Source organism: Limulus polyphemus, unplaced genomic scaffold (assembly GCF_000517525.1).
Source record: "Limulus polyphemus unplaced genomic scaffold, Limulus_polyphemus-2.1.2 Scaffold723, whole genome shotgun sequence".
NCBI classification, from domain to species: domain Eukaryota; kingdom Metazoa; phylum Arthropoda; class Merostomata; order Xiphosura; family Limulidae; genus Limulus; species Limulus polyphemus.
The window spans coordinates 193,575-204,536 of NW_013666333.1; the positions used below are offsets into that span (position 1 = coordinate 193,575).

Sequence of the window (10,962 nt, forward strand, 5' to 3'; positions counted from 1 at the left end):
ACACGTAGGAAACGATGATCATCCGAGAGTTCGTGAGGCACCCAAACACCTTCTTTAAGGAGTTTTCCCATATTTTCAGGGCCATTTCACGAGTGTGTTGCCTTGGGTTAGACTCAACAAACGTCTCCAGAGCATCAATATCAATTCCAGCATGTCGCCCCCTGCCATCACAGTTTTTAAGGCTAAAGTCACCCGAGCGAAATTTTCAGAACCATCGTTCACACTTAAGAACGTTCAAAACATTTCCATAAACTTCTAGTCTTCTGAAGACCTAGAGAAGATATATGTGGCAACTTTAACCCATCCGTGAAATGCCAATCCTCCAAAAGCAGTGTCAGCCTACATATAGTTTTTCTGGGAATCGTAGATCAATCCATTACCACTGAAGAGATACATCAAGCCCTAGAGAAATACACACGCACCAAAATACATGCATTTCACCTGTTTATCTAAAGAAAAACAGGAAATCCATCATACCGTATGAAAGTTGTCATCTCCCCGAAAAACAGTGGATTTCATTCGTTCCCATGGATGCTTCCTAGACTTCTTTCACTTCAGAGCTGAAAAACTTATCGTAAACCACGACTTCCAACGAACACCCCAAGTGAGTCGTCCATGCAACACCGTCACTAACCAATAAACCCAGATGCCTACCATTCTAGCCTCTGCAAGCAAAGACAAGATAACACAGACGACACTTACAACAACCCACGAAACCGGAACATTTTACTACCATACAACAACATTAGACCGGAAAAATCCAAACCCATACAACTACCAAACACAAAGGATACCAAGCTGATATTTACCCTAAAACCATCATGGTCGCATAACTTTCCCTATTATCCTCTGCCTCTGAGTCACGAACCTACCGACGAGACGTGTGGCACGTTATCCCTCTTACAACGCCCATCCCCAGTGATGATAAAGATAACAACATCCCAATTGACAGATTCCCCTTCAGTCAAAAAACTCCATTCAATCACTCCCCCTTCAAGAAGACCACAAGGCCATAGACAAATAAAGTTGATTTAGTTCTCTTATGCCTATCACTCCTTCCTTCAATGGTATCCCCATGTAGCCTTAATTGCATTTTGGTTTCACTGGACTGTAGTCAGGTAGAATATTCTGTGCTTAACTAGTGAAAGTGGGTTTGCTTTTCTTTTCTGGTCGACTCTAGGCGGCATACACCAAGCCACGTCCTAATGCTTCACGCCAAACAGCTCTTCTAAACATACTAAGCCCCAAGTCTCTCCACATTCAAATTTATTTTTGACTCTCAACCTCACTTGCGAGGTGAAGAGAAACAACAGTTTCTGAACATCCCGGGCTGATTTCCAGACCCCAAAGATTCTTTTGAACCTTGGGAGATATCAAACCAAAACTACTGCCATTTTTGTTTGTTCACACACTAACCTGAAGACGGAAGACGTTCGAGACGTCATCCTCTACACTTGTGTTTTTTCTACAACAGACAGTTGCCGCCCAGTCCTGTGCACTCATCATGAATATTCTGCCTAAACAATCTATCAAAGGATACTTTTGCGGTTTTAAATGACATGAAACATTCTCAATAGTTTTATAGTTTGGAAATACTTAAATAACCAACACACTGATATGTATTTGACGATCAGTTTAACAATAGATTTTCACTTCCCGATACTTTGATTTTAACTCATAACAGGGAATTTAATACAAAAGTATTTCATAGCCGACTTTCCCTGGTTTCTATTCACAAGTGGAGAGTATTGTTCCGTTGATTTTTAAGGAAGTTTTGTACAACAGTATTGAATAGTGTACTGAAGGCCAGCGTTTTACCATTACACTTAAGATTGTAACTGATGTTTTAACTATAAACAGGCTTAAGTTCAACATTTGGGCTTTTAAATTGGAACCTAGTTACATATTATACTTATTCTTACAGATAACACAATACTATTTGATATTGTATGCGGATCTTGGTCTTAGGTGAAGAACTGTAAATTATGAAAGGTCTAGATTTAACAACCTTAAAATAAAACTTTTAGAACATCAAATAACGGGTAATGCTGAGCCATGGCTTAAAAGTTAAATGAAATAGCGATCAACTACTGGTTGATTGTTAACAGTTTACAACACACACACATACAAAGGAAAATGCCCCCCAGTGGTACAGCGGTATGTCTGCAGACTTACAACGCTAGAAACCGGGTTTCGATACCCGTGGTGGGCAGAGCACAGATAGCCCTTGTGGAGCTTTGTGCATAATTAAAAACAAACAAACAAAGGAAAAAGCTTCAACTGACATTTCTGTTCACTAAATATAGTAGTATATCTAGACAGATCAGCTAGCTCTGTTAGACAGCGTTGTACTTGTATTCATAGATAAACAAAAAACTACAATCATGTTTAAAAACATCAACAATGATCAAAACTTTCACATTAGTTCTCAGAGATGATGGTGAGTTTTAGTTGTCCAAATGTTCTTAATATGACCATGACTATTAAAAATGTCTATCTTGTTGGCTCACAAGTTACAATAATTCATACAAAATCACACTTACCTTCTTGTTACCCACAAAAGGAATTTGTATCACATTTTATGGAAGTTTAACTTACTTAGGTTGAAACCCTTCATTACTCATTTACAGTCTACCATGTATCGAACAGAATATCGAACAAAAAGAAATAAAACAACCTTTATTCTCCCGATAATAATGAAGTTTTTATTTCAGTCAACGTTTCGCCCATGCGGCCTCATTGAGGCTAGTAGTACAAGAACTGGAGGTAAAATACAAACCAAGGTTTTAATTATTCTAAAGCTATACTCACAAAAAGTAGTGGTCTCTATTGTGAATTTTCTAACACCCTATACTAACCAGCGTGATGGTTGTAATCACAAAATTTACAAGTGCATGTACGAGGGGCGACCGAAAAATTCATGGCCTGACCTATAAAAAAAAGAGATACTGATTCAACTATGATTTATTTTTCAATACAATCTTCTCCTAAGTCTATACCACTTGCACCAGAGGTGTTCTTATATACATTTATACCCTTCTAAAATAACTTTATCCTGAGTCTGTACACTTGCACCAGAGGTGTTCTTATATACCTTTATACCCTTCTAAAATAACTTTATCCTGAGTCTGTACACTTGCACTAGAGGTGTTCTTATATACCTTTATATCCTTCTTGGTCATTAATTCATGACTGGACGATATGTATGAAATCATCATCAGTCTGAATTATTTGACCTTTTACAAAGATTTTAGGGTTAGAAAACAGAAAAAGTCACTTGGAGTTAAATCCGGTGAGTATGGGTGGCGACTGACGAAGCCAACAACATAGATGATGTTCAAAGCATCACGTGATTTGGGAGCTGGGGCACTGTCCTGATTAAAAAGCACACCTTTTCTCTTTTCTTTGATTTCTTGATGCAATTGTTGATTGAGGATGCATAGTAATCTCCTTTAATGGTTTGACCCCATTCCAAATACATTTCTGTTTTGCACTCTTATACAACCTTAATTGGGTTTTTATTAGAATGAAAATGTTACATAGCTGAAATAGCTACTAATTTGTTCATCCTATAACTAGTTTAGAATATGCTTTTAGTGCGGTATATTTGGGTATTTTTTTAAAATTTCGTGCAGATGTTCTGCATGTAATTATGGCATTCTCTTGAACAAGATGCTATGACCTTTCCAGGTGAGGATTGTAACACTTGAACTTCTTTGGGGGTGGGTGAACCTAGGTGTTTCCATTGCAAACTTTACCTTCTTGTCTCTGGGTCGAAGTTGTAAACCAACATTTCATCCATAGTTACGAATCTATTGAAACCATTGGAGCAGGCGTTGCCTTTCAGTAACTCGAATTCGTTTCTGCTTAAGTGACATTTTTGGAACCCATAGTAACCATACTCATACCCAAACTGTTATTCAAAAAGCTTGCTACAGTACTTTTACCTATTTCCACTTCCTTTGCTACCTGTCTAATGGCACTTCTTCTATCATAAATAATCAAATCGTGAACTGTATCTACAATTTCTGTTGTGGTTGATGTACAACCTGACTTCGAATCATTTTCACGTGATAGTCTACCATACTTAAACTTTTTACTGTTGAATATGCACACTCTCCTAATGTTGCTTCTATATCTTGTGGGATTTCTTGCTGTACCATTTTCTTTTCAACAAAATATCTGATCACGGCACGAAGTTCGATCTTCTTCATGACGTTTAACACTGTTCATTTATTTCCTTTAAAAATCCGCAACACACAAAATCAGATCGTCGAGTTATATGTAACATGTTGTTTATTTATAAAAAGGTTTAAACTTAACATTTAACTAAAAAAATCATACATTCTGTTTTTGTTTAGGTCAGACCATAAACTTTTTAAACAACTCTCGTATATCTTCCCAGTAAAATAAATAAGAAAAAAAATCATTTATATCAGTCACAGCTCACTTTAAAGTGTCTTGTAACACATGCTTTTTTCCCAAATTTTGGAAAAGAAAACTGGCAGAAATATTACAGCACAATTGGAATATCACAATATTTTACAAAATAAATTTGTTTCTTTGTTTTAGAGCAAAGCCAAATTGGGTTATCTCCTTTGTCCACCATGGGGAGTCAAGCCCAGATTTTAGGATTGTAAGTCCATAAACATACCGCTGTCACAACAGGGAATCCAAAAATATTTAATTTGTGCACATTTTAATGTGTTACAAACTAACAGTATACATAAGACACTTAAGAAAACTCTTCTGTGATTCATGTTCATTTAAACAACCAATACACAGTCTTCCCTGGAGCACTAGGATGTAGCCAATATGAGATACAACGGCTGTTAAAGAACGGAATCGTACAGCTTTCACAAAGTGCATTGTCACTTTCAGTGGCAAATGTTTGGAAGAATAGGAGTAACAACAAAGATCTGTGGCGACGTTTGATTGGTGAACGAGGTGACTTACATTGATGCCTTTTTCCTCTGAATATATGGACGTCTTTAGACCTGGTATCTTGATAGTGGAAAATAAAATTGGATGACGAGAATCAAGCTAAGATTCTTTACACCACACATGATGGTTTGTTTGAGTTTTGCATAATGCCTTTCAGCCTGAGAGCTTATGCTAAAGGGGCTACAATGGGACACAAAAATACGATACCCTATAACCTGAGTGCGCTCGAAAGTTGGACCTTACTTTTTCAGGGGCAAACTAGTTTTTGTGTTAACTTGATTTCTTGAAGAATCTACTTGGGACTATAATAGGAAATATGCCTGGGATATTACGATAATGTTTTGGTGTTTTTGCACATGTTTAGGTCTGCTGCTGAAAGCTTGAAAATAGGACTTTAGTAGATCATAAAACAGGTTTCCAGTTGAAATAGGGAAACGTACACTCCTGTGTATACAGGTGGAACTTCTTGGTCATATTGTGGGTAGAGATGGAGTCTTTGCTGAACCCTGCCAAGATCACAGAGGCTTCAACCTGTGAGCAAATGAGAAATTTTTAGTTTCCTTGGTTTTGCATCGTATTACTGACGTTTTGTGACCAGATTCTCCAAGACTGTCACACAATCATCTGCCCTCAGTAAATCCGAAGCACCTTTTAGAGGGTTAAAAGAGTGCAAACAAGCATTCTTGTCACTAAAGCTTGTTTTAGTTGAAGCTCCAGTGTTGGCATATCCACAATAGGGTGTTGGGTTTAATACTATTGCCAGTGAAAGTGGAATTGGGGTAGTGTTATCACAGTTCAAGGATGAAGCTTATGTGTAATCATGTAAGCTAGCCGTAAGCTCACAGATCCTGCTTGCAGATGCTGTATGACAAAGAATGAACTATTTGCAGTTATGGTTTTCATGCAACACTAACTACATTACCAGCATGGTAGAAAGTTCATCATTCAGGTGGATTATGCGTCACTGAGGTGGCTTTGGAACTTTAAAAATCCAGAAGGGATGATTGCATGTTGGATCACAACATTGAAGGAGCAGGCCTTTGCTTACTGCATCGTTTGGGCCTGCAGTACAGAAATACCAATGAATCATTTACTGCGTGATATGATCCTGTCCTTTTATCGAATATCCCAACCTTGGAAACCATGTAGCAATTAAAACCGTTTGTGCTATAATGATGTCAAGCCATATATGGTAGGTGATGCAACTAGTGATTGGATACCGCAATTAATGCTTCATGAGCTTAGACAATAACAACTAAAAGACCCAAATCTAGTATGAATGCTCCTTGCTGTGCAACAAGGGAAATTATGATCAGAAAAACAAAAGAACGTAGCATAGAGACACATAAGCTGTGGTACTTATATTGATCAACTACGAGTGCAGGAAGGTGTGCTGTACCATAATTTCCAAGATGTAGTTCTCAATCTGTGTTGCAGCTAATGGTCTACAGACCTCTTAGGCAGAAAATTTTCAAACTGCAATACACAAAGACTGGAGCAAGATGTTACACACACGTGTAGTAAAGAGCAATGGTGGTTTGACTTGGCCAAATTTGAATCAAAATGTTAAGCAGAGGTTTAAATAGTGTACAATATGTGCACTGACCAGATAAAAAGCCAGCCTAAAGAGGGTAAACTCCAGCAGAGAAATTTGGGTTTGTGTTCAGTCTCTTTCTTTCACAACCCAGTAAAAATCAGAAGATTCAGAATTACACAACGATACATTCCCTGATTGAAATTCCTGTTATTCAACAGAATCTACCAATTATTGGTGTATCTGAGAATAATACAGAGGCATGATAGATATTGTCTTGAAATACCTCAAAACTATTTGATAAATTTATGTTGGGGTAAGAAGCAGGTGATTGAAAGAGTATGGGTTTTTGATAAATGTCTTATGTATTTACATCCTTGCGTTAGTGTTTTAAAGCTATAAGCATTACATTACATTCTTTCAAGTGAAATTTTAATTATTAAAAGTAATTATTATAAATAAAATGATGTAGTTATAATCATAAAAATTCACAAACATAAACTATCATTTTTCTTGCTTGAATTATCATGTACTGTTACTTTTCAATTAATTACACTGTACAATATATGAAAAGTCCAAAGTGTGAAAGTATTCTTGTAGCCTAGTTATGCTGATATGTACTTAAATATATTTTTTGCAAATCTTAACATAAGCTGTCAGAAGGAGTAATAATTCCAATGCAGACAAACACATTTTTTTGTAAATTTTGAAGTAATTTTTATAGTTTCAAATATTTAGAACAACATTATAATTTATTTAATTGTTAATCCACAAGTATACTGCAAATATGTCTGTTTGCTCATTAGGTAGAGCATCAGTCTCAGAACACGTTTAAGACAAAAGTAGATTTTTTCATAACTAGTAGGTGTACCACTTCAGAGGACCATATGAACCAAATATATATACTTAATACATCAGTTGGTCTAGTTTAGTGTGTTTGCAAATATATGGTGAATTAAAGGATATAGTAATGGGTAGGATTGACTTTTGTTTGCTTCAGACTTGAGCTTGGTAGTTGAACTTGTAGCGCTTTGGTTTCAGAAGAATAGTATGAGGAGAGGGTCAGGGCAGATTTTTTAATATCCTGATAATTTACAATAGCTCTCATGCTGATTGATAATTAAAATGTGTAATAATTACTATTAAATGAAAGAGTCCGCAACTCGACACAAAATGTTGAAATACTCACCTTCTATTGAGGGTTGAGTGTGTTATATTAAAACAATTTTAAAATTTCTAATTCAGCAAGTCATGTGACAACTACAGCCAATATATGACAGCAGTGGAATGGCATGTACCAGAATTACATTTTGACATTGTTTGGCATAAATTTTTTTATCTCTTTCGGAATAGATGTGTAACAGCTCTTTATAATAAAAAAATATTCACTCAGGTCATAAAGATAGGGGAATCCCTTGAACCTAATGACAAACTGATACGGATCAGTGTTATGACACCATGATTATCGAGAAAGAGATTTGCAGCAAGCCATATCATAGCCTTGGTCAGCAAAGTGTTGTGTCGTATAACAGGTGAGAAGCCATGGACACAAAGTTCAGTGACAAATGCCATGTCTCCCATGCAACGATATTCAATAAAGAACGATCTCATCTGGAAAAACGGCCAACAGATAATTGTTACATCTGTTCAATCATTACATCATCAAGCAGTTGGAGAATTAAATAGGTAATCATGCTGTTCCATATGAAGTCATACTGGTCAAGTTGCTAGAAGTATTGCGTATGGTTATCAGTGTTATTGGGCTGTTGAAACAGGTGCTTGCGGAGAGGAGCGATGTGCTGTGGACATAACAGTTTTATGACGGAGTCTTTTGCAATACAAACTATGTTGACAAGATTCTCGGTCGTTAGATAGTGCATGATTGTACAGGGTGATATGGATTGTAACATTGTGGTGAGGCTCCAAAATAATTTAAATATAACATTCTCAACCTCTGTAATTTAGAAATTCTTAGTTGAACTTTGAATATTAGTTTGAGAGGTCATGATAGATTCAAATACAATATTTTATTCAATATTTATAAAGCCATGGGTATAATATTTGAATGCATTGTTCATTTGAGACATCATACAAAATATTTTGATATGTTTTTCAAGTTCTCGACAAAAAAGAGAGAAAACGATTTGTTTTTTTTAATAACTTATTTTTCCCATGTCTATAGCATCAGAAAATTATCTTGCTTTAATATGCTTATATAACACTGCTCAGTTTGTAACTTTTTAAAAGTACAATTTGTGCATATGTTTACTGCTTTATGAAAATCTTACTTGTTGAAACATTAAACTTTGTACTTCAAAGTTCCACATTCATATTATATAAGAACGTCATAAGAAAAATCAAGATGATAAGAAGGCCATTAAGGCTGTCTTCCTTCCTTACTCAATACAAACTCCGAAACATCAAGTCTAAAATACATGAAGCCCTTCACGTTCAGAAAATGATGAATTACTTTAAACAACAATCGTAGAGGAGCTGACATTTTCTAAATTTTTGTCTGTGTTTTAACTTTTTAATAAAGAACGAGACCAATTTATAGTTTTAGATTGATATCTCTTTTGAACTAATTATTTATCAAATACCAGAGAAATCGTTTATAAATATTGGTAGGTTAATCTGGCTGATGTCGATGGCCTTCAATGGGCAGACAAAAAACGAGATGGAGTAATAGCCATCAAAGTAGGGCAGGAAGGACAGTTGTTACTATGGACACCACATGGCTTGGATGATTGGATGTTTTCTTTGCGAGATGCTATGAGTCGTAGTAAGGGTAGGCGAGAAGTTCTTCGGAAGTCACAGACTTTAGTTCCTCAACTTTCTGATGTAGGACTAACAAAAAGGTATGGGTAATTATTCTTGTTATCCTTATATTTTGAAACAAGATTTATACTCGAGCTTCACATTGTTTTATGCATGCAAATAGAGTTTTAAACTATTTTTATTTCCTTCAACGATAAGAAACAATTATATTAGCCAGTGCCCATTTACATCAGAACAGTTATAGCTATTCTACATTTGTGTAAAATTGGAAAGAATGGTAAGTTATAAATGATCTTATTGGAGTTTAGAGGATTATTCAGGGGATTTATAGTATAAAGGCCTCACATTGTCTTCTGGTGGATTTTGAAGATAATAGTATAAGAGTTCTAAAGTTTAATATTTAGGACACGTTATAGGTCTTATTAAGAAATAGTTATTTTTCTAAAAGTGTGATTGACATATGGAATGAGTTGCCGACAGCAGTAGTGGAAGCTTTCCAAAAATGTATGAGGAGAATCAATGATTATCTAAAAAATAAAAAGGTTTAAATTTTTTGCTTTACAAGGGTGGGTGTGCAAGGAAAGCCTTGATGGAAAAATGGCCCCTTGTTTTATGTATGTTAAAAGAGATTAGCTTGTTTTCATTTTGTGATTATCAGTGCACAGAGTTAAAATTGACTTTGTGGTAAATTTGTTCAACTGAAATGTATTATTTAATGTCGCCAGGCATCTGTACACTCTGCAACATACCCTATCTGATAGCTACATGCAGACCTCTTTGATGTGCCACCACAACACCAGCAAATACCTTCAGCGTTTCGGTGATCTGAGGCCTGTTGCAGAGAAACAGTGTACACCTTATATGGGTAAACGCTCAGATGGAATGTCTGGTGAGTTGGTTTTATTCGCATCTTAACAGCTCTATTAAACATATCTTACAATAACATCACTATGGTTAGTTGAATTATATATGTAAATGAGCTCTCATCTAGTTATCATGTTCATTCTTTCAAATTCTCGTGTTAATGCCAAAAACTAGAGAAACGTTCACTAAAACTGTGTTGAAATAAGGTGAGTACATTAACTGATGTACAAGGAAATGAATGTCAAGAAGTACCCTTCCCCCAAATATTCGGCAAAAGTGGAAAAATAGAAATTAAACGCTAAAGTCGTATATATATGTTGTTGGGTATTTTCAACAACTCAGATGTGGAGTTTTAGTAAATGTACTCTTAAGTGTTGTATTTATTTAAGGCCCTACAAAGCTAATTACCCATATTTCCGTTTTTCCTTCTACACCTAACCACTATTTCTAGTGTTTGTATAAGAAAAAGGGCCTTTTAAAACAATTTTTTCTCAACTTGTTTTCCACTTTGCATTTCAACTCAAACTGATGTTATATGTTTCTCTCTTCCCTCCAAAGTTCTGATGTTTTTAAAAGTGAAAAATAATTCTCTATCCCTATACCTACATTACTTTAGAAGAATGAGATATAAGAAGTCTATGTTGTATCTATATAGAATGTGAGTCTTGTTTTGGAAACTTTATGAACCCTAAGCTAGAGGTATTTACTGTTTTCTACTAAATTCAAAAATTATCTCAGAGGAAATGACGTTAGAAGATATGTATATTAGATTCGCATTAGTTACTAAAAGTGAAGTACATTTAAAATTTGATGCTTGTTTAACTTGAGAGAAAAACGTACAG

At 35.5% G+C, this 10,962-nt stretch overlaps 1 protein-coding gene across 1 annotated transcript in view; it reads left to right on the forward strand.

The window, feature by feature from the left end:
* LOC111085934 overlaps positions 1–10,962 on the forward strand; it is a 46,266-nt gene that overhangs the window by 32,333 nt on the left and 2,971 nt on the right. Inside the window, exons 3-4 of the mRNA XM_022386828.1 lie at positions 9,107–9,336; positions 9,982–10,145. Coding sequence (XP_022242536.1) covers positions 9,107–9,336; positions 9,982–10,145 — 394 coding nt within the window. The remainder of the gene's footprint in view (positions 1–9,106; positions 9,337–9,981; positions 10,146–10,962) is intronic.